Raw genomic sequence first — 24,582 nt, 5'->3', positions numbered from 1 at the left:
GGCTACATAAGGCTGATCTGCCCCTCATACTTGCTTTCTGCCCACTGAAAGGCAGGCTGGTAGGGCAGAGAACCTGGGGGCTTTGTTGAGTTTGAGTTTCTTCTTGCTGAGCTTGTTACCAGGGCAACAGAGAGCAATGGGATCTAACTGCAGGACTGGGGAAGCAAGAGGCAGGGGTGAGGAGGAAACATCTTAACAGTCATCCCTCCCGCCAGTGTCCTACCCCCAAGGATGCCTGGCATTCTTTGCATGACCCCCAGGAGATCAGGGCCATAGTTACCCATCACCCTGTGGGGAGGAGGAAAGCAAATGGACATGACTAAGAGGAATTAGGGGTAGGGGGAAAAAGAATCATGGTCCTCTGCCTCAAGCAGTAGCACCAAGGGATACAGGGGGAGTCCCAACTGTTTTAAGGTATACCATGATGTCCATGCCCCCGGTGCACAAGGATTTGTGGTCCAAGAACAGATGCCACTAGCTCCACATTAAATTCAATTGCTCCCCCCACTGGGCATCACCTCTGTAGTAAACTTCACCCCACCCAGGATCTGGAAGAAAACAGTCACTTCGAAGCTAGGAACTGGCCTGCACACATCAGGGGCTCAGTGAACTAGGTAACCGGCAGCATTAGCCACAGCTGATGGTCTCAATAGTTCCGCTTTACCTTTACTAAGGTTAATAGAAGCCTCCCTCTTGGGCTGTGGTTCTTGATACTTCAGTGCCAGAGTGTCTTTACAAGAAGAAAGCTTAGCTACCTGTGCCTCCCCCTGGTACAGTTGTATTGACTTTGGGCACATTACCCTGGGAAGGGAAACTCACTTGCCAAACACTAACAAAGGTGAAAGGGTAACTACATGTTCACGTGGGTAAGTTGCATCGCACTAGTTTTTTCTGTCCCTGATGCTTCCAATCAAAGGGACTGAATAATATCCTGGATCCATGTGGCAATGTAGTTAGGATAAGATAGCCAATGGGGAATACTGATACAACTGTGGGTTCCCCACCTCTCAGGGCTTCCATTTCATAAGTCTTGAGTTGCCTTGAGTTGTGACCGCAACTCTGGGGAGTCAGCAAGTTCTCTACTGTCCCTCCCAAATCAAGACTCATGCAAAACACTGGCAAAGGAGCCAAGTTTACAGTCTAAATTTTATTATCTCCAAGTCACAATGCTGATCACAAATGTGCACCCTTTAAAATAGTAACAAACAAACAAACAAACAACAACACCACCACCACACATGGAGAAATTCTTGCAATGAAACACAGTGGACCAACAGAGACAACTGTCACAGTGTCTTAAGGTCTGGGAATCTGGGCATGCTGCCCACAGGCTTGAGGAGACATCTTCAGGTTTAAGGCAAAGGGAACAGCCTACAAAAGGCACAACCACCAGCTACCCCTAGAAGAATCTCTCAGTTATTTCCTCCTTGGGGGTTACAGCTTGAGTGCCTCCCCCCACCCCACACCTGTGACTCAAGAGTGGTTAGGTCAGCTCTTGGAGAGAATAGAGACAGTGACATTACTTGGGGAAACACAGCCACCACCATCTCCCTCAGGTTCTGTAGGACAGGGACAGTGGCCAAATTACCCCTGGCAGACACAAGTGCTGCAGTAATAGGGATCTCTTCCACAGAGGCAGCAGGGGAGTGGTTCAGCGCCATGGATAGGGAAGAAAAGGAAGAGGAGCCCTTGCCCCGAAAATGACTGGCTTCCTTAGGCCTGAAGCCCAGATGTGGGATCTTCTGTTTGCAGGGACAGGAGCAGAACTTGGGGAAAATCAGGTAGTAACATCTAAAACACTTGTAGCAGGAAAGACATGGAGAAGAGCAACTGCGAAGTATAGGGCAGACCACTTGCTGGACAGTATCTGCCTCTAGAGAGATGTATTGGTCCACAGCAACTGGAAAGGGGGTGTGGTAGGAAGGATGGAAAGAAGAGAAGCACAGGGACCTCTAACTCCACTTACCTCCAAGACTGAGCCCTGAGGACTGTGTGAATACAGACCCTTAAGGGGCAAAGGCTTACTCCACTCTCCCTTTCTCACAAGGGTATCTGGACTGCCATCTCTCCCCACTGTAGAGACTCTGCCCTCAAGTAGAGGACTGACACCTACACAGTACAGGGACTGATGGAGGCTCAGACTCCTGAAAATCGAAGTCAAGACGAAGGGCTCCTACCACACACTTTGAACTTTTCTCCACAATGAGACACTCTGTGGACGGCTCTGCTTCGAGGGTTAGAGGAAGTGAGAGAATCCAAGTACAATAACAACGGCCAGACAAAAATGAAAGGCCACCTCTTTAAAGACTTGGTGGGGGAAAACTGGCTGGTAAAACTTCAATTATCTGGGATGCAGGGAAAGACCAAAAGGGAACCCAGAGGAGCTAGCAAATCAGAAGAATGAATTTGTCTCATTTAAAGGCAAAGAGAAAAAGAAACTAAAAGAATATTAATTTAAGAATAATAAGCCAGGCTTTACAAACGAACGTCTTAGGAAACAAAACATACAGGAAGGAGCTTCCCTGGGAGAAGACACTTGAATTTCCCAGGAAAAAGTGAAGAAGAGTAAAAGACATGGGCTTCTAGATGTAGACCCAGAAGCCTGAGCTGGCTGGACCTCTGCTCCTCTGAGCACAGCCAACTCAAGTAAAGAGTGGAGATGGGAGGAAGTCCACTTGTTTAGCCCCTTCTCCAACAGAGTCTGTCCTCAGAGGAAGGCAGGGGTCCTCCTCATTCAGCTGCTTGCTGGTAGGAGCCACCCTATATCTTTGAAGCCCTCCTGGTAGTAAACAGCCAGTTGTATTTCTCTTCTCTCCTGGGTTCTCACCTCTGCTGTTCTGACAGGGGTGGGGAAATGGGAAGAAACATCGTTAATGGACCTTCTGGGCATTTACAAGCTGTTTTCAAAAAGCCACGTTTCTAAATCATGTGTTTTATTATTTTTTTTTAATGTTTATTTATTTTTAAGAGAGAGAAAGAAGGAGAAGGAGCACACACGAGTGAGAGAGAGAAAATTCCAAGCAGGCTCTGCAGTACAGCAGAGATTCTCTCTCCACGTCTCTTTCTCAAATAAATAAACGTTAAAAAAAATAATAGTAAAGATAAAAAAATAAAGTCCCTAACAAAGCAACAATAAAACCCCCATGATCTTTCTCCATGACTTTTAGAACTGGCTCTGCTACAAACACCTCAAATTTAGATTTCCCTTTCCTTAAAAAAGAATGCCCTGCATTTTTCCCCTGCAGATTCCCAAATGAAATTCTGCCAAGTTAACAATGGTTTCTGCTTCAATCCTGCTCAATGCATTCGCAAAACAAAGCGGCTGGCAAATTTTGAGACTCCTTTAAGCCTCCCCACAAGATATCTCATGATTATAACTTAAAGCATTAATTAGGTGACTGTTAAGTAAATAAGCATGAGCATTAGTTTTAAGAATGTTATAAGAGTTGGGGCGCCTAGGTGGCTCAGTCGATTGGGCAGCAGACTTCGGCTCAGGTCCTGATCTCACGGTTTGTGGGTTTGGGCCCTGTGTTGGGGTCTGTGCTAACAGCTCAGAGCCTGGAGCCTGCTTCAGACTCTGTGTCTCCCTCTCTGTCCCTCCCCGGCTCATGCTCTGTCTCTGTCTCTCAAAAATAAACATTAAAAAATAAATAAATAAATAAATAAATAAATAAATAAATAAATAAATAAATAAAAAAGATTTAAAATGTTGTAAGAGTCATAGTACATTGTACACTTACTTTTATAGGATGTTCGATTTAAAATATTTAAGAACTCATATTAACTGGAACCCCTGCTTACAACCTGAAATAATAAAGTTAGAATTTGTTACCAGTCGTTAAAAAAAAAAAAAAAAAAAAAAAAAAAGGCCATGGAGACACACTCAGAAAAGGAGAGAAATTTTCTAGGGGAAAGGAAAACCCACTGATGTGGGAAGCAGCTTACATACCTCAGGAGGTGGGGGCTTAATGGTGACTGGCTGGGGAGTCCTCCGGGGTGGGGAGGGCTTTGGCTGCACCTGCTGCTGGGCAGGGTTATAGTAGGTCACTCCTCCATATACCTGTGATGGGGCCTTGGGACCCCAATAAGTCAGAAGAAAAAGTTAGGCAAACTCACCCTAACTATGACGAACAGGAAACATTATTTGGGCAGGAAGCATTATTCGGGCACAAAAATAAAAGTACTGGGGAATTTTTAAATCTCTAAGCTGCCCCTTAAAGTGATCATTCATTTCTATCTTACTATCTTTTAATTATGTTCTGGTTCTTACTCCTCCAAAGTATTGCTCATCTTTCTCTAATTCTTACCATCAGCTGAAAAATGGAAGAGGCTAACTAAGCTCAGTGGTGACACCTCACATACCAGATGGTGTCAACCTGTTGGGAGTTAAGCAGCACAGGAAGGGGTAGGGCTGGTAAGGATAATACAGCTTCTTTACTCAATTGAATAACAGACACAGCCACCTAAGACATACCAAAACACTTCAATGAAATACCATTCAAGAAACAGAAGGCAATAAACAGACGATGGGCATTACATAAGCTGCATTTCCAGCTCCTGACCACCAAGAGGCGTCCTGGTGTCACATGCAAATCAGTGGCATCAAAATGTTTTCTCAAATTCCTTAAGCATTCTTCCCATATCACCTCCTCGTCTGAATTAAAGGACGTGTAGAAAAATCTGCTCATTAGCCATCTCACCTGCGTATTAGGATATAGATGAGGAGGCGGTGGGGGAGGCAGTGCCCCTGGAGCATAAGGGTAGCTAGGATTACCAAAGTTCATGACGCCTGGAGCAGAAAAGTAAGTAGGAGCAAGCAACTGCTGAGGTGGTGGCTGTCCTGGAGACATGGACACTGGTGGGGGATAGAGGCCCGGATTGGGGAGAGGTGCCGGTGTCTGGTGGGGATGTAAACCTGGATAAGAAGAGGAAAACAAAAATTAAATAGAAGATAACACCATTTCCATGGGATGGCTTGGCTGCCCTGCTCAGCACAGAAAGACTCAGGATGAAGTCCTCAGGATGGACCCAAGAGGAGTTTGTTGCTCAAGCAGCCAGAGTGGCCAGCCTTGTAAGCAAGCAGCACAGAGCTCAGGAGGATGGAGCTTGTGAAGCCCCCAACACATATCCTCACGTACTGGAAGCATACAAGCAGAGGTGCAAAGCTTACCTGGGTGGGGAAGGTGCATTTCTGGCTGCACAATCATGCCCTGAGGAGGCAGTGGGGCAGGGCTGTCACCATGGGTATAGATTGGTCCCTGGAACTGCACTGTAAAATATCACATTGGGACTCTCATAAACCCTCACTCTTCGTATCATATGGATAAGTCTCCTTGTCCCCCAAACCCTTTAAAAGATGTTCTCAGTTTTCCATGTGAAGAAAACAGCAGCCAGACAATGTTTGATAACCACTGTGAGAAGTCAGAAGGGAAATTTTAGGAGTCAAGAGGCTGGTCTCTTAATTCACTTCATCCTGCCAAGAAAGGTGCCTAACAAGAATTTAAAAAAAAACAAACAAAAAACCCCCAAAATAACTCACATGGATCATAGTAATGTCCTTCCATGATACTGATGTGCACAGGAGGGGCAGGGGGCTCCGGCACAGGTCTCTGCCGCTGAGATGAATAGCGTTTGGCTCGCCCACCCTGGACACCCTGAAATAACAAGGTCTGAGCAAAAAGACTCCCAGAGGGCTGACTCTCCTATCAAGTCCCACCCTCCTGTAGGTGCTGCAAAACACACCCTTGGTATATGGCACATATTTAAACAATACTGGCAAAATGAAGGGGTTCTGGTTGGCTCAGTTGGAAGAACATGCAACTCTTGACTTCCGGGTCATGAGTTCGAGCCCCACATGAGGTGTAGAGATTACTTAATAAAAAAAGCTTAAAAAAATATTTGCGAAATGAATTGTAAAGCCGATGAGAAACATCAAGATCTGAACCTAGACCCTCTACCCTTTCTGGAGAGCCAAATTAAAAGAAATAAGGGTAAATCAATGGGAAAGCAGACTCCAAGGCCTTATCCTGGTTTAAACAGTGAACAACTGTTGCATGCAGCTCGCTCCCCCAACTACTCCCTTTTCCTTTCTGTACCATTTCTTCCATCCGGTTAAACTGAGGTGGAGGTCCTGCTCCCATGTGTATGTGATTGGGCATACCTGTAATATAACAAAAAAAAAAGTCATGGCTGCAGAGTAGATAGATGTTGAGTAAGACTAAAGAATACAACATGTGGAATTGTTTTATTCTTTTAAACTAACAAAATTCTTTTTTAATGTTTATTTATTTATTTTGAGAGGGAGAAGGGGAGAGACAGTGAGGAAGCACATGAGTTGGGGAAGGGCAGAGGAAGAGGGAATGAGAGAATCCCAAGCAGGTTCCACGGTGTCAGCAAAGAGACTGATGCTGGGCTGGATCTCACGAACCATGAGATCATGAGATCATGAGCTGAGCCAAAATCAAGAGTCAGAGGCTTGCCAACTAAGCCACCCAGGGACCCAACAAAATTCCTTTTAAACTATCTCTGCCTCCTGTCAATACCAGCATTTGGAAATCTGTCCTCACTGCCTGCAATCTTAATATAGCAATAAAGTCTTTGAACACACACACACACTTCAATGAGAAAGTGCAAGTTCAAATTTCTCCCACCAAATACTTCCTTTTACAGAATGCCTAAGAGTTATAATTAGCACAGTACATTATCAAACGTATTGAAAAATCTCAGCCCTCAAGTTTCTGAACATAACTGGACATTCTGTGAATCTGCCCAATTATTCTAGGCCATAGAGGTCTAGGATGGACATTTGGGAAGATACTGCCCTCTAGCTGAAAATGACTCAGGACAAAAAAAGACATCTTCCAATGGTAATAAGGTATCAGTAGAAGGGTATACTTCTCCATCCAAAGATCAACTCCAGGTCCAGTTTATACTACATTGGTTTTTGGTATTCAAAAATGCACAGGGGTGCCTGGATGGCTCAGTAGGTTAAGTGTCCACTCTTGATTTTGGCTCAGGTCATGATCTCATAGTTCGTAGGTTCATGCCCCACTGTCAGCGTGGAGCCTGCTTGGGATTCTCTCTTCCTCTCTCTTCCCCTCCTCTGCTCCCTCTCACTCACATGCTTTCTCCAAATAAACAAACAAAATCATGCACACCAGGGAAGGATGCTGAAACTCCCAGTCCAAATGAGGATTTCCAATCTTTAAGTTCAAATCAGATTTCAGAAACTAAGGAAAAGAGGGGTGCCTGGGTGACTCAGTTGGTTAAGCGGCCAACTTCGGCTCAGGTAATGATCTCACAGCTTGTGAGTTCGAGCCCCACCTTGGGCTCTGTGCTGACAACAGCCCAGAGCCTGGAGCCTGCTTCAGATTCTGTGTCTCCCTCTCTCTCTCTCTCTCTCTCTGCCCCTCCCCCACCCACACTCTGTCTCTCAAAAATAAACAAACATTAAAAAAATTAAAAAAAAAAAAAAAAAAAAAAAAAGAAACTAAGGAAAAGATCTTTTGATCTACCTGGCTGGAGGGAAAGATGGATGGGCAAGAGCCTGGTAGATAGGTCCTGGTTTCTAGAACTCTGCTATCCAACGTGATATCCAATAGCCACATGTGGTTATTTAAATTTCTATTAATTAAAATTGCAAGTTCATTTCCTCAGTCACTCTAGGCACATTACAGTTGTTCAAAAAGTTCTTACACTATAGAAAACTCTATTGGGTAGCCTGGCTCTAGATTAAGGAAATTAGGCTTTCCTTTCAAAGAGATTAGAAAATTCTCATCCAGGGGTACCTGGGTGTCTCAGTCCATTGAGAGTCCAACTTTGCCTCAGGTCATGATCTCATGGTTTGTGGGTTTGACCACCGCATTGGGCTCTGTGCTGACAGCTCAGAGCCTGAAGCCTGCTTCAGATTCTGTGTCTCCCTCTCTCTCTCTCTCTCTGATTCTGTGTCTCTCCCCTTCTCTCTCTGCCCCTCCCTCGCTTGTGCTCTCTCTCAAAAATAAATATTAAATATCTCCCCCTCTCTGCCCCCCTCCCCCACTTGCACTGTCTCTCTCTCTAAAATAAACATTAAAAAAAAAATAAAATAAAAGCCCTCCATAAAAAACATTAAATAAATAAATAAGAAAAAAAAAGAAAATTCTCATCCAAATTCAAACGAGTAAGTATCTGCCTTCAGATATTTAACTATTAATTCATATAATAAGAACACTGCCACTCTCTTCCAACTTTCCCCACAGAGAATGGGTAAAAGATTGTGCATTCAGGAGGCCAATATTGATAACTGGTCAGGTAGGCAAAGTAGTGGGGTAGTCTTGGGTAACAGATAAAACTTCTCTGAGGTCTTTGTATGAATATACCTATGAATATATTTCTTTCAGTTAACAAAAACAAAGCTAGGGGCACCCGGGTGGAGTTGGTTAAGCATCCAACTCTTCATTTCGGCTTAGGTCATGATTTCACAGTTTGTGAGTTTGAACCCTTTGATGGGCTCTGTGCTGAAAGCAGGGAGCCTGCTCTCAGAGCCTGCTTGGGATTCTCTCTTTCTTTCTCCCCCATTTGCACATGCATGCACTCTCTTAAAAAAAAAAAAAAAAAAAAAAAGATATTTATCAGACACTATATCCCCAAGACACCTAATCCCATGTCCCCAAACTCAGTGATGCTCAGGGAAAAAAGTTAGTCACTAACCCTAAGGTACCTACCCCGAAGCTCACGTGGCTGTAGGAACGAAGGCTGCCCTGGACTCCAATTCTGTTCTGTTATATTTAGTTGTGCCACATCTTGCTCAAGTCCACTTGTAGTTGAATCCACTGGAGCCTCCCAGGCTCCAGTCTTAGCAGGTGGAGAAGGGGTAGTTTCTGGGACTGGAGGCGCTGGGTTCAGCCCTTCAGGTGGAGGGGGCACCTCCTCTGCAACCTTGACTGCATCTCCAGCTTTGATTCTCGTTCTTCTTGCCCGGGAATAGGATTTCTTCTCAATAGGCCTGTCAGGGGCTGGTGGTGCAGCATCAGGAGCAGCAGCTGGAATCTCTGAGGCTGCCTCTTCCTTCTCAGGACTGCCAAGCACTTGAGCATCAGCTTCTGGAGATGGATCCCTCACAGGAGTCTGCTCTAGGCGCCGTGACCGGTAACTGGCTTCATGTTTAACAGTCTCACCAGATCGGCCACCATGCTGCCCACCAGCATCCACAGGCCTAAAACCAGCACGACCTTCCTTGAAGCCCCCAGATCGAGAGTAATTCCTGGGAGCAGACATCCGGCCAGTACCTGCAGCATTTCTGTTAATAAATGTCCTTGGTGGTAGGGTGCCCCCAGGACCCTGATGGCGATGGGACTTGTTTGGTCGCTCAACAATCCAGTTTGGATCTCTTTGCGGAGGACTCCCAAACCTGAATAAATGGAATGGCAAAAGTCTTAAGGAAAGAAATAACAAAAGAGATGAGATGACTAGAGATATAAACTGAAGGTCAGGGAGACTTCACCCATTCCTCACCGACTGAATGACAGGCTGAAATGGCATTTAGAAAAGCAAAGGTCTCTCTAAAATATAAATATAAACTGCAAAATTTCCTCACCTGGGTTTCCGGATTCTTCGGGGTTTGATGTCATCAGGATTGTGAGCTGAGCGGATGTCATAGCCATAAAGAGCAATTAGCTCCTGTCGAGACTTTGGAGCCTGTTCATCTTCCCGGAACTTATCATGCTCCCAGCGACCCTCATCCTTCCATAGCTTTCGCTGTCTCCCTTTGGGTCTGGATAAAACCAGGAAAAAGTGTCTTAGGCTGGTAGATTCCATTATATAAAGATGTTCACAAAAAAATAGGGTTGGGCAGAGAAACAGTAGGAACTTCACTGGTCTTCCCATTTTCCCAGACAGATTATACAAAACCAAGAGTGAATCACAGAGCCTACTGAGCTCAAATGTAATAAGGGACAAAAATGAGGAAAGACTTCACTTCAAACTACTCAGCACCTTGGAAATAAATATCTCTTGCTTATAAGGCAGCCTATGCAACTATTTCATATCCCAGAGTCTTGAGCCTCAAATTAAGGAAGGCAGTGGAAGTGTGGGTCTGGATCCCAGCTCCTCCACCAAAAGTTACCAAATATCCTAAGCCTCACTTTCCTCAAAAGATAATCATAAAACTTAAAGTACTGTGAGCAATAAATTAGCAAAGTGCTGGGCATACAGTAAGCACTAAATACATACTAATAGCAGCAACAAATGGTTGTACCTGACTTCCTCCTCCTGAGTTTGCCCTCGAAGATCATGCTCAAAGAAGAGCCCTTTCCGGGGTATGTATGCTGGGTTCTTCCGATCCTCATCATCATCCAAATGCTTAGGGCCTTTTTTACCCACTTTGTTCTCCACAGGCTCTGTGCTCTCCTAGAGGACAGACAAAGGGCTCCTTATTCTCTCCAAGGTTAAGAGTCCTTATTCTGGCCCCCAAAATGGAGGCCTGTGGTGGACACTGACCTGTCCATCCCCACTCTGCCTCTCTCCAGTTACAGTGCCTTTGGTGTCAGGCTTTTCTTCTCCCTTCTCTTCTTTTGCTGAACAATTAGCAGCATCATTGGCTTCTGATTTCAGCTCCACTTTGGAGTTTTCCTCTTCACTGTATTCCCCTTCTTCACCCTGAAAAAAGTTCCCATCAGTTGGAAATGGTGCATTTTTACTTTCCATTCTTTTTTTTTTTTTTTTTTTAAAGTTTATTGAGAGAGAAAGAGAGCATGTACATGAGCAGGGGAAGGGCAGAGAGAGAGGGAAAGAGAGAATCCCAAGCAGGTTCCATGCTGTCAGTACAGAGCCTGACACAGGGCTCCAACCCACAAACCATGAGATCATGACCTCAGTCAAAACAAAGAGTTGAACCCTTAACCGACTGAGCCACCCAGGTGCCCCTTATTTTCCATTCTTTTTTTTTTTTAATTTTTTTTTTCAACGTTTATTTATTTTTGGGACAGAGAGAGACAGAGCATGAATGGGGGAGGGGCAGAGAGAGAGGGAGACACAGAATCGGAAACAGGCTCCAGGCTCTGAGCCATCAGCCCAGAGCCCGACGTGGGGCTCGAACTCACGGACCACGAGATCGTGACCTGGCTGAAGTCGGACGCTTAACCGACTGCGCCACCCAGGCGCCCCTATTTTCCATTCTTTAGGATAGAAACATTTTCTTTTTTTTTTTTAATTTTTTTTTCAACGTTTATTTATTTTGGGGACAGAGAGAGACAGAGCATGAACGGGGGAGGGGCAGAGAGAGAGGGAGACACAGAATCGGAAACAGGCTCCAGGCTCTGAGCCATCAGCCCAGAGCCTGACGCGGGGCTCAAACTCACGGACCGCGAGATCGTGACCTGACTGAAGTCGGACGCTTAACCGACTGCGCCACCCAGGCGCCCCAGGATAGAAACATTTTCTAATGAACTTTTACTACCATGTAAGAATTAAAAGCAAACATATCAAAACTCTTACTAAAATTTCTAGAGGATGGGGCGCGCGTGCGCACACACACACACAAAACACAATAAAAAATATACATACGTATACTTATACAGATCCATGTAAGTTTTCCAGGAAGATATGCAAGGAAATGTTAACCATGGTAGCCTCTGGGGAAGGAGCCCAGGAGATATGAAAGAGAGGCTTTAAACTGCCTAGCATACAGGGGCACCTGGGTGGCTCAGTTGGTTAAGTGGACAACTTCAGCTCAGGTCATAATCTTATGGTTCATGAGTTCAAGCCCCACATCGGGCTGGCTGCTGTCAGTGTAGAGCCCGTTTCAGATCCTCTGTCCCCTTCTCTCTCTGCCCCTTCCCTGCTCACAGTGTCTCTCTCTCTCTCTCTCTCTCTCTCTCTCTCTCAAATATAAATAAACATTAAAAAAAGTAAAAATAAAAACTGCCTACCATACAAAAGGAGCTTAATCTTTGTTGATGATTCCTCTCCCTCTTCATGGATTATTTCTTAAACATGCAGTGCCTAAAAACTACACTCTAACTCAAGCTGTGAATTGTCTCATCTCAGAATAGCTTAGAGCAGAGATTCCCAACCTTTTAGATTATGTGGACCTCTTGTTAAACTCCAAAATTTTCATGGATCTCCATTAGACAATAGCTCATATAACACCCAATGACTGAAAAAAACATATTAACAATTTCTATACATTCAATAATACTTCAAAAAAATCTACATTGTATTAACTTGTATATTCAAAACCAGTAATACACAAAGGTGGGAGATGTACATTTAGTCTATAAATAATATGAACTGAGCTAGTGAATTTGCAAACTCTGTAATAACCCTACGATTTTTCAAGGCATTTATTTACCCTCAAATTGGGAAATAATGGCATACCATTTTTTATGTCTGTGATACGAATACTCAACTTTCTGCAGCATGAGATCACCTTAGCCAACAACTCAGCCCAGAATTATGTAATTATAAAATTTTGGCTTAAAAAACTTGTTCTTTTTAAGATTTTATTTTTAAGTAATCTCTACACCCAACGTGGGGCTTGAACTAACGACCCCGAGATCAAGAGTCGCATGCTCTACCAACTGAGCCAACCAGGCACCCGTGACTTAGAAAGCTAGAGAACTTGTATGACCACTGCATTTTAGAAATGAAAACAAAGCTCAAGTGCTTTCTTGCCTCTCCTGCCACATCAAGGTTGGATAATCCTGCTTGTGACAGAGAAACTGCTGAGTCTGTCCATACCGAAGAGGGTCCTTAGGCCATCTACTAAATAGGGGCCACCAGAAAGGGTTAGGTAATAAAGGTGTGGCTAGTTCTAGGGAGAGAAAAGGAGCAATTAAAGCTTATGCTGAGGGAACTGGCTTTAGAATACTTTCATTTCAAATTCCTCTCAGGATTTGGGCCTCCAGAGGCCAATCTATAGGCTGGAGGGTAGGTTTAGAGACCTGAAGACAAAGAAATGGGTTCAAAGGAAGGTGGGCTAGTCCTCACTGCTGGGTTAACAGGTCAGGGTGCCAATACCCCGCTGCCACCTGGTAGATAGGTGCACACTAATCTTATTCTCCTACTGGGTCTGACGCTTGATCTATACTAGACTTGCTCATAACTCCAAACTCATGCTAACATCAGGAATGTGATCAAAGAGTTCTACTGTGAGATTCCTGATAAAGCAAAGAAGCTCTAAGTTTCTACCCTTTCTTCAAATAGAGTGGCATCTGCCCAACCGGCCCAAATGAGCCAACTAATCCTCTTCCCTACTCAGCATCTGGGTATTTCAGCCTCTAAGTGTTTTGGGTCAGATTCCTGAAAGGTGATACTGTTATGAAACCCACAATTAGAGGAAGACCACACCCACACTATAAGGATTAAGCCTCTACTCACAGCTTTTTTTTTTTTTTTTTTTAATGTATTTATTATGAGAGAGAGCAAGTGAGTGGGGTAGAGGCAGAGAGAGAATCCCAAGCGGGCTCCGCACTGTTAGTGCAGAGCCCAATGTGGAGCTTGAAATCACAAACCGTGGGATCATGACCTAAGCCGAAATCAAGAGTCAGATGCTTAACTGACTGAACCACCCAAACGCCCCTACCCACAGCTTTCTAATAACCAAGTGTCCTTGATTCTTCCCATTTCCCCTCATTCACAAGAAGTTTCCCCTCCTCTTAAGATGGGGATGGGTGGGTGGTAATCATTCAGTTCTTTCCCTAATCTTATGTTCCCTGTAAGTTCTAAAGCAGAAATTTCAAGAATCTTATTCAATATGTATATGTGACCTTCATTCATTAGTCCCCACCAAACAAACACACAGACACACACACTGATTTCAAACATCTTAAAATAGTATCAGCATGATTATGAGAATTTTGTTTTATGCTCTGCCTCCTCTAGTCCATGGTGGAATGTCAAATGAGGGAATTCTTTTATTCCAAATGAGAAACTAATTTTGTTTCCAGGGCAGGACAGAAAGATACAAACAGCAGTGCTGAGAAGACTCCAAATTAGTCTGGTCTAACTGAAGACAAAAAGGTGCTACACCAGGATCACACTGCTTTGGCTAAGGACTGACACCAAATCCTTTTCCAGAGATAAAACTCCTCTTCAATGAATACTCTCCCCAACTCTCAAGTCTAGCTCTCCCTTGAAGCCCCTGGTAGCTTTCTCACACAGAAGTTTTAGCTTATTCTTGCATTCCCTATGTATTTCAGAGTATAAGACAAGAGTTAGTGTCTTCCTGGTTCTCAATGTCTCTTCTAGATCTAAGTTATCCAGCATCATTTTAAATTCCTACTCCCCTGAGGCTCCTATCACCTAGCTATATACCTCTATGCCTTCCTTGAGCCAACCCTGCCACAGACTTGGAAGACTAGCAAGATGCTCACTCTTCACCTCTGCTACAGGCCATCTGTTTCCATGCCCACACTCCAGACAAGTCTTATCTGGAACTGCTATACATTTCTTTTTTAAGCAGGCTCCACACCCAATGTGGGGCTTGAACTCACAACCCACGACCCTGAGATCAAGAGTTGCCTACTCTGCCGACTGAGCCAGACAGGCACCCCTGCTATACATTTTATTTTTATGCCATACATTTTTAAAAAAGTAAACCTGCTCCTCTTTAAAACTCTTCAATACTCCTTTGATCAAAACTACCACATGCAGGGGCACCTGAGAGGCTCAGTTAGTTGGTTGAGTGAGTGACTTCGGCTCAGGTCATGATCTCATGGTTCCTGAGTTCCAGCCCCACATCAGGCTCTGTGCTGACAACTCAGAGCCTGGAGCCTGCTTCGGATTCTGTGTCTCCCTCTCTCTCTGCTCCTCCCTGATTCGCGCTCTCTCATAAATAAATAAACATTAAAAAATAAAACTAAAAAACTGCCACATGCAAAAAAAAAAGTTAGACCCCCACCTCACCCCATATACAAAAATTAACTCAAATGAATCAAAGTCCTAAATTTAAGAGCTAAAACTATAGAACTCTTAGAAGAAAACAGGAGTTAATCTTCATGACTTTGGTTTTGGCATGGATTCAGCCTTCTTAGATATGACATCAAAAGCACAAACAAAAAGAAAAAAAAACAGATATATTAGACTTCATCAAAATTGAAACCTTACACCATTAAGAAAGTAGAGGGGCGCCTGGGTGGCGCAGTCGGTTAAGCGTCCGACTTCAGCCAGGTCACGATCTCGCGGTCCGTGAGTTCGAGCCCCGCGTCGGGCTCTGGGCTGATGGCTGAGAGCCTGGAGCCTGTTTCCGATTCTGTGTCTCCCTCTCTCTCTCTGCCCCTCCCCCGTTCATGCTCTGTCTTTCTCTGTCCCAAAAATAAATAAACGTTGAAAAAAAAAAAAAAAAAGAAAGTAGAAAGAGGGGCGCCTGGGTGGCGCAGTCGGTTAAGCGTCCGACTTCAGCCAGGTCACGATCTCGCGGTCCGTGAGTTCGAGCCCCGCGTCAGGCTCTGGGCTGATGGCTCAGAGCCTGGAGCCTGTTTCCGATTCTGTGTCTCCCTCTCTCTCTGCCCCTCCCCCGTTCATGCTCTGTCTCTCTCTGTCCCAAAAATAAATAAACGTTGAAAAAAAAAAAATTGAAAAAAAAAAAATTAAAAAAAAAAAAGAAAGTAGAAAGAAAACCCACAGAATGCGGAAAAAAGATTTGCAAATCATGTATCTGATAAGGAACTTGTATCTAGAATATATTTTTACAACTCAATAAAAAGACAACCCAATGAAAAAATAGGACAGTCCTGGGTGGCTCAGTCGGTTAAGCATCCAACTTCAGCTGAGTCATGATCTCACAGTTCATGGGCTCAGGTCCTGCATCGGGCTCTCTGCTGTCAGCACAGAGCCTGCTTCAGATCCTCTTGTCCCCTTCTCTCTCTGCGTGTCCCCTGCTTGCATTCTCTCTCTCAAAAATAAATAAACATTAAAAAAAAAGGGGGGGGGGGGGCCGGGGTGGCTCAGTTGGTTAAGTGTCCGACTTCGGCCTAGATCATGATCTCGCAGTTCATGAGTTCAAGCCCCGCGTCAGGCTCTGTGCTGACAGCTTGGAGCCTGGAGCCTGCTTCAGATTCTGTGTCTCCCTCTCTCTCTGCCCCTCCCCAGCTCATGCTCACACTCTGTCTCTGTCAAAAATAAATAAAATTAAAAATAATAATAATAATAATAAAAACAAGTTTAAAAATTGTCTGGGATTTTCCCAGGATTCTGGGAAAATGGCAGCCACAGTTTTTGATCTCTTCTAACCTCCACATGAAATGAGAGCTTCTAGACAGCAAAATCAAAGCCCTTTAAAGGCTTTGGACGTTTACAACAAAACTAGGTTACAAGGTATTCCCCAGACCTCAAAATACAAGCACACAGAAATAAAGCACGAACAGCCATTAAGACCTGCACCAGACTGTGTCCGTATTCAAGAAAGCAGAGTAGTAAATGGAACTGAGAACAGGAGAACCCTGAACTAATTAATCAACAGGTATTTATTTAACAGAAACCTAAACTGAAAACAACAGTTGAAAGTAGGAGGAGTTTTACTGTCTCCAATAGTGTTTGAATGTAAGGGTCCTACAGTAAGAAGCTCTGAAAGGGCTCGAGGGGTCTAAAATCTCTGAAATCTTGCAACCGACGCAGCTGCCAGGGCTGCCTTCTAGGATAGGGTCCCACACCAAAGAGAAACTTGAGAGGACAATCCAATTGAGCAGGAGAGGAGCAGAAGGAATGAAGAGAAGCTACAAAACAAATTAGGAATGGGAACAAGAGCAGGAAATCACAGAAAGCAATCCACCACTTTTTTTTTTTTTTTTTAACACTACAGGAAAACAACAGAAAGAGCTTTATGAAGTCAGAAAAAGCTACTCTGAGCCATATGTCTTTTTAACAGATCAGGAAAACTAATATCACATAAAATACAAACCGGTAGCAAAAACATAGAGGTCAAATCCTATATAAACTTATCATGAGAAAGAAAAAATAAGAACATTCTACAAAGAAAGCATGACAGAAGACAGACATATCATATAAAAAGTGTAACTTCATTTCAAAAAAGCTAAAAAGGCATTAAGAAAATTAGGTAAGGTATGAAAGAACATCAATCAGAGTTAGAAAAACTCAAAAACGAAACGAAAGAACTCAGGAAAGTACTAGAAATTTTAAAAAAATCATTTCAAATACAAAGCCTAAAACTAGAAGAAACACAAGAGTGAATAAACATAGTAATAACACCTTACGTAAAAATAAAAGTGATAAGGAACAAAGTATTTTTAAAAATCAAGAAGTAAAGGAAAAAAGGATTAGAAAGAAAGGGTCAAATACTGAAGACACACATAAAATACTTAGGGGGCACCTGGCTCTGTTGGTTAAGTGTCCAAATTTGGCTCAGGTCATGATCTCAGGGTTTGTGAGTTGGAGCCCTGCATCCAACTCTCTGCCATCAGCACAGAGCCTACTTGGGATCCTCTGTCCCTCACTCTATCCCTCTCCCACTTGTGCACATACACTTTCTCTCTCTCAAAAATAAATACACATTAAAAATAAATAAAACAAAATACTTGGGATAGGAGTTCCATGACATATTGCAGAGTACATCTCATACCTGTGAACACCAACCCAGAGCAACCACCACTAGACAAATTCTAATATAGTTACTGGACCTTAAAAAATATATACTGGGAATACCTACACACAAAAAAGCAAGTGACCTATAAGGGAAAGAAAATAAGTAATGATTAGTTTTGTTCAAGATAAAATCTTTGTTTCATGTTGTCTTTCCATGGATCTGGAAATAATTTGCAGGAAATACAAAGGACAGAAAAGGCATGTTGGGTTGTACTACGAGTGAACAATCATCAATACCTTTTCAACAGATAAACTGTAAGGAAAAGAAAGGGATGAAAAACTAACCTGTAGACTAAGAGACCGATCAAATTTGGGGCACCTGGGTGGCTCAGTCGGTTAAGCGTCCAACTCTTGATTTCAGCTCTGGTCATGATCTCATAGTTCATGAGTTTGAGCCCCACAACAGGCTCCATGCTGATAGTGCATCAATGGAGCCTGCTTGGGATTCTCTCTCTCCCATTCTCTCTCTCTCTCTCACTCTCTGCCCCCCCCCCCACCACCACTTGCGCACATGCTCTCTCAAGATGAACTTAAAAAAATAAAATCAAAATTATTATTTTTTTTGAGAGAGCGCAAGTTGAAGAGGGGCAGAGAGAGGGGGACAGAGGATCCAAAGCAGGCTTTGCACTGACAGCAGCAAGCCTGCTGTGGGGCTTGAATTTATGAACCTTGAGATCATATCTTTAGCCAAAGTCAGATACTTAACAGACTGAGCCACCCAGATACCTCAAGAGAGATCATACTTTAATAGGCAAGACTGTGTGACTGTAGCGTATAGGTATATAGTTAGTAATCAAGAAGAAATGCAAGCAATGGATTACTATGAAAGTCAGGATACCAGGCTTTTTTTCTGTAATATAATCTGCTGTCCATAGAAACTTTTTCTATGCTGTCCAATACAGCAGCCAGTACCCACAGCTAGCTACTGAGTACTTAAAATGTGGCCACTGCAACTGAAGAACTGAAGTTGATTTTAAGTTAAACTAATTTAAATTTAAATAGCCACATTTGGCTAGTGACTACTGTATTAGAGCAGAACTAGACTTTCTTAACTTTCAGACGATATATATACTATATGTTGCCATTTCAAAGTCCCACAAGTCCCTCAATTTCAAAACATCCAAAATTTAACCCACCATTCTTCTTCCTAAAATCTCCTCCTGTGTCCCATTCTTTTTTTCTTAAAAAAAATTTTTTTTAACGTTTATTCATTTTTGAGAGACAGAGTTTGGGCGGGGGGTGGAGAGAGAGACAGACAGACAGACAGACAGACAGACACAGAATCCGAAGCAGGCTCCAGGCTGAGCCGTCATCACAGAGCCCTATGTAGTGCCTGAACCCACAGACTGTGAGACCATGACTTGAACCAAAGTCGGATGCTTAACAGACTGAGCCACCCAGGCACCCTGTTCTTTTTTTTTTTTTTTTAATGTTTTATTTATTTTTAAGAGAGAGAGAGAGAGAGAGAGAGAGAGAGAGAGAGAGAGAGAGCGCGCGCGCGGGGCGGTGTGAGTGGAGAAGCAGAGGAGACAGAATCCGAAGCAGGCTCCAGGCTCTGAACTGTCAGCACAGAGCCTGACGTGACACGGGGCTTGAACTCATGAACCGCAAGATCATGATCTGAGCTGGAGTCGGATGCACAACTGACTGAGCCACCCATGTGCCCTTCTCATAAAATGTTATTTTTGAGAGAGAGAGAGAGAGACAGAATGTGACTGGGGGAGGGGCAGAGAGAGACAGACACAGAATCCAAAGCAGGCTCCAGGCTCTCCACTGTCAGCACAGAGCCCGACGTGGGGCTGGAACCCATGAACCACGAGATCATGACCTGAGCCAAAGTCATCTGCTTAGCCAACTGAGCCACCCAGGCACCCTTCCTATGTCCCATTCTCTCTCTTATTCATCAACCTGGGCATCCCTTTGACTCCTTAATTCAGGCTCCACATTCAATCAATCAAGAAGTTCTGTTAGTACCACCTAACATGTCTCAAATCTGAGTCCCACTGCCATGTCTCTTCTGTAGGGTACCATCATGTTCCCTGGCTTGTCCTAACAACCTCTTAACCGGCTCTCCCTGTCCCAAGTCTTGCCTCACCCACAATTCATCTTCTTTACTTAAGCCATCAGTAGCTTTCTTTCCTTGCTATTAGGGTAACACCCAAACTCATTTACATACAGAATGGTGAGATGCTATAAGTTCATAATCAACAAACCTCACTGAACACTGCATTCTGCGTAACAATCTTTCCAGGGTTTCCATTCTCTAGTGACTACTGCAAACATTCTTCACCCCAAAACCTCTCATCTCCCTTCTACTCTTTACACATTAACTTCATCACTGACTTCAGAGAAAATAAGTCATCTCATCAATCACCACATTCTATGAATTCCATTACCTAAATAGCTTTCAATTCTGTCCACTTTTTTCCTCCCAAGTTAATTTATTTTAAGAGATAGAGCTCAGGAGGGGTGGGGGGGGGAGGGGGGAGGGGGAGGGAGGGAGGGGGAGGGAGAGAGGGAGAACCCCAAGAACGCCCTGCACTGCCAGCACAGAGCCTGACACAGGGCTAGAACCAACAAACCCGCAAGATCATGACCTGAGCCAAAACCTAGGGTCAGACACTTAACTGACTGAGCCACCCAGGTGCCCCTTGATCCTGTCCAGTTCCGTTTTCATTGCTATCACACCACTCCACTCCAGGCCACATATACTGCTTGCCTCAACTTGCACATTGCTTTAGCTTTTCTGCTTCCAATTTTGCTCCCCTCAGATCAACTAAAATTGCAGACAAAATAACGGTTATAAAATAATAATTCTTGGGATGCCTGGCTGGGTCAGACGGTAGTGTGTCCAACTCTTGATCTCAGGGTCATGAATTCAAGCCCCATGCTGGGTATGGAGCCTACTTAAAAAAAAGATCTCAAATTTTACTGTGCATAAACATCAACCTGGGATCTTATTAACATATAAATGTCTGAGTCTTCCCTCCCTCTGCAAGATTTTGCTCAGAACTGGCCAACTGGATTTTCTGAGGCAGGTGTCCCTTGGATCTGACAAACACTTCTTTAAAATTTAAGTCTAATTCAGGGGAGCCTGGCTAGCTTGGTCAGTGGAGCATGCAACAGTTGATCTTGGGGTTGTGGGTTTCAGCCCCACGCTGGGTGTAGAGATTACTTAAAATCTTAAAAAATAATAATAAAATAAGGGGGCGTCTGGGTGGCTCAGTCGGTTAAGCGTCCAACTTTGGCTCAGGTTATGATGTCACAGTTTGTGGGTTCGAGTCCCACATCGGGCTCTGCGCTGACAGCTTGGAGCTTGGAGACTGCTTCGGATTCTCTGTCTCCCTCTTTCTGTCCTCCTCTACTCATGCTGTCTTGCTCTCTCAAAAATAAACATTAAAATAACAATAATAATAATAATAATATAATAAAATTTAAGCCATCAGTATTCATCACATACTTGGTGAAAACCCTGTTACGCTTTCTCACTTCCTTACGTTATAATCCAAATACATTTTAATCTGGCCTACAAGATATTTTAAGATTTGGACTCAGACTCATCACTTAGCACCAGTCATGCTAAACTTTTCACATCCTCCAAATCGTCATGCAGTCCATTCCTTCTAGACCTTTTTCCCAGTGTTCTCTCTGCTTAGGATATTCTGCCTGGCTAACTCCCACTCACTCTTCAAACCTCTATTTTAACATCCCATCCTCTGTGTTTCCAAATACCCTAAACCCAGTTAGTTGCCCCCACCAGGTGTTCCCAAAGCACCCTATGCTTCCGATATTATGACACTCACCAAACATTACTGTAATTACTTGTCTATTTTCTCCACAAGGGAAGAACCATGTCTGTCTTTTATTCCAGTGCTCAGCACAACTCCTGGCACATAGCAGGTACATGATGAAAAAAAGGAACAAGTAAATCCCTCGACGATCTTGCCCCTGTTCACTAATTTGCCTTTATTTCTGGTATCCGTCCCATACCTATTATGTTCCAGCCACATCAAACTATCAGTTTCCAAATAATTCAGTCTACTCTCCTGTGTCAGGACTTTCACAGCTGTTGTTCCCTCTGCCTAGAACATGGTTTGTCTAACTCCAACTTATTTTTTCCTGACTACCTAAAATGGATTCAGTACTCAGCCATTAATACCCTACTTAACCCTGTCCCCAGCAGTTGTCACCAGGTCCTAGGATTGCCTGCATGTTTATCCAACTTCCTTACTAAGTCATTCCTAAAGACAGAAATTGTGGTATAGTGTTCACTGTTGCATTTCCAGTGCTTAATGGAAATCTAATACACAGTAACAGTCCTACAAAATCTACACAATGAACCTTTGATCCACAATCCAATTCCTTCTGTTCATAATCCCATGATCAAAATCCAGAACTCAGGACTTTATTCAACAACCCAAGGAAACAAACAGCCATTCCCTGGTAGTTCATCTCTGGTAGTTCATCCAACCAAAATAAGATCACAAAAGCTTAGTTTATGGAAATTTTCTCCTGAATTTAAGAGGGAGAAAGCACCCTATAAACTGAGGGATGTTTCTGATACAAACCACTCAGAATCCTGCCCTTTTAAGGTCTTCAGACACACTTGAAAAAAAATATCCAACTGCCTGGTTTCATTCTGTAGGTAGCATAAAAGGAACTGCCAAAGATCCCGTGAAGGACTTCAAGATGTTCTCATTCTCTAATTTAGAACCTTATTTTCCGCAAACAGAGTGAAAAACTGACACTAACAGTGTATCACATGAAACCTAAAGAGGCATGCACCAAATTTCCCTCACTCTAAACAAGACCTTTTATAACAGTTTTTGAAGAGCATAAATGAAGAATGCACAAGAACAGTAACAACTGGGTCATGGTACTTTTGAACCACGAGTGTGTACATGTTTTTAAAATACATTAAAAACAAACAAACCATTTTCCAACCTAGATAACAGAGAAAAAAGAACCTGTTACACTCACTTCAGAGTCTTCTGCACTTTCATAATCCGAGAGAACAGCTGAAACAAAACAGAAATATGTAAGGAAAAAAAAAAGGCAACAGAAATGATTATAAATACATTTCCTGATTGCTTTTTGAGTCAAGCTAAGACTCTAACTCAATTCTGACATCAACCTATCAGGGAGATAAAATTACGGTCCCTATTTACAAATGGGAAACAGGCTCAAAGAGCGATTTGCCCAACATCATACTGCTAAAATGTATGCTCACAAGCCCTGTGCTACAAAGAGCCACGTTATGGCACTTTTCCCCCACATCCATAACAGTCTGACAGGATGTCAACTGCTAAAGATAGGTGATCTGAGTTTACCGGCAAAAAACTTGTCATAATGCTACTCACCATCGCCCTCCATGCCATCTTCACTCTCCTGAAGGAAAGGAGATGACATGGGTTAGTTCCGTGATTTCCAGAGGGTGGGGAGCTAAAGACTCAACACAAAATGGTTGAAAAGGGAGATGAGGAAAGGTACATCTTTAACAAATAGCAGCCGAGGGAGGTCCGATCTCTTCACTTCCAACCCCAATTTCTGAATAAACATCCGCTTTTCATCTACAGCGGCTCTACCCTTCCCCTTGACACCCCAACACCTCCTCCTCCCTTGGGGCTCCGGATGCACACCGCACTGGGATAGCTCTCTTCTCTAACACGATATGCCCCAGCATCTACCATCAACTCCCAGCCTCGCATCACCACCTACACCCCGCCCCCCGGCCGGCCCCGCCCGCGCGCACTCACACATTCCGACTCCTCGGCGCTCTTCGCCCCCCCGCTCTCCACCCGCCGCAGATGAAGGGCCCCAGCTCGGCCTCCGCGCTGAGAAGGCAGAGAGCCGCTGCCACCGCCTCCAGCGCTACCGCTGCAGCTCCCGCCGCCCCGCGCCGGGGAGCCGCCGCTGTCTGAGCCCGATGCGCCAGACTCCTCGTCCTCCGTGTCCTGCGAAGCGCGCTGCCGCCGACGATCCGCCATTTTACGGAGAACGGCCGCCGCCGGCCAGCTCCTTACGTACCGCGCCCGTCGCAGGGGCTGCCGGGAGGCTTGAGAGCTAGTCCCAGCATGCTTCACGTGCGACACTGGCCGCCGCGCTTTTCGGGAGGAGGGGCTAGGGGCGGGCACCCTGCGGCACGTTTGCGGCGAGCGGGATTACGTAATCCGTGTCGTGCGGGGGGCGTGCCGCGACCCCTGTCTTGCCTGGGGTAGGCCCCCGCGAGGGTAGCGGTGTTCCTCGCCCAGCCATCTTGGGCCTTGCGAGTCGAAGGCGCTCACCTGTCACAGCTTCACTGCGGCATTGGAGCTGTTTCAGGCTTTTCTATTTCCGTTTCTCGTTTCTACCTACGTTTGAAGCAGATCGTTTTACTGCATTCGTTTGCTTAGTAAAATCACGAGTGAAGGTAAACCTCTAAAGTCGTTGTGGTGCATCAGAATTTGCCACAGCAGCCCATTTGAAGCTAAAGAGCGAAGGAGAAACCGGTTGTCTGCAGTGAAGCTCAAGGACTTAGTGTTGCAGCACACCGTGTTTTCTCACTTCCTCTTCCTTCTTGTATCTCCCCCACCCCCATCCCAGCTATCACCTCTCCCAAAGTGCAGGCTGGTATGATGCTAGACTTAACCAAGATTTAGAACCGATTTTAAAAGATGAACTGCCGTTGGTTCAATTTCCTGACATGATTTCCTTCTTAAGGGTTACCAGACAGGTAGCTGAGGGGAATGCTTTGATTTTGGCCAGGCATTTGCCAGCAGTGAAAAAAAAAAAAAAAGGTGTATTTTCTTTGGACCATAGTAAATACGTTCAAGCTGTGTAAGGTATTAGTGTACCTACAGGAGTGCACATTAATAATATATATCAAACAGAGAAAAGTCACTATGGCATAGTACAGGATTCTATCCCATGTAATATTTTTACAAGGTATATGGTTAAAGATTCTGATGTTTACCAAATTTATAGACAATACGAAACTAGAAGGCATTCTGAATGCCTTCACAGATT

General features: G+C 44.2%; 1 protein-coding gene across 3 annotated transcripts; it reads right to left on the bottom strand.

Annotated features, from left to right (window-relative positions):
• Nucleotides 1-1,128: 1,128 nt before the first annotated feature.
• Nucleotides 1,129-23,630, bottom strand: CASC3 (CASC3 exon junction complex subunit). 3 transcript variants are annotated; one of them, XM_086687229.1, is made up of 14 exons: nucleotides 23,334-23,626; nucleotides 22,938-22,965; nucleotides 22,558-22,595; nucleotides 10,477-10,635; nucleotides 10,235-10,386; nucleotides 9,575-9,751; nucleotides 8,703-9,388; nucleotides 6,096-6,160; nucleotides 5,540-5,654; nucleotides 5,171-5,269; nucleotides 4,701-4,915; nucleotides 3,950-4,072; nucleotides 3,741-3,804; nucleotides 1,129-2,832 (listed from the first exon to the last, which is right to left on the bottom strand). In XM_086687229.1, the coding sequence occupies exons 1-13, from the start codon at nucleotides 23,562-23,564 to the stop codon at nucleotides 3,781-3,783; spliced, it is 2,112 nt and encodes a 703-aa protein (XP_086543355.1). In that variant the 5' UTR covers nucleotides 23,565-23,626; the 3' UTR covers nucleotides 1,129-2,832; nucleotides 3,741-3,780. The 3 variants fall into 3 exon arrangements, with proteins under 3 accessions (XP_086543355.1, XP_086543357.1, XP_086543356.1); XM_086687231.1 differs by having other exon boundaries at nucleotides 1,129-2,837; nucleotides 23,334-23,624; XM_086687230.1 differs by lacking the exon at nucleotides 5,171-5,269 and having other exon boundaries at nucleotides 1,129-2,837; nucleotides 23,334-23,630.
• Nucleotides 23,631-24,582: the final 952 nt, after the last annotated feature.

This window comes from Puma concolor, chromosome E1 (genome assembly GCF_028749965.1).
Source record: "Puma concolor isolate L17-30 chromosome E1, mPumCon1.1.hap2, whole genome shotgun sequence".
In the NCBI taxonomy this organism is placed as follows: domain Eukaryota; kingdom Metazoa; phylum Chordata; class Mammalia; order Carnivora; family Felidae; genus Puma; species Puma concolor.
The sequence above is the reverse complement of the archived record's forward strand: the minus strand, read 5'-3'. Positions and strand labels throughout refer to the sequence as shown.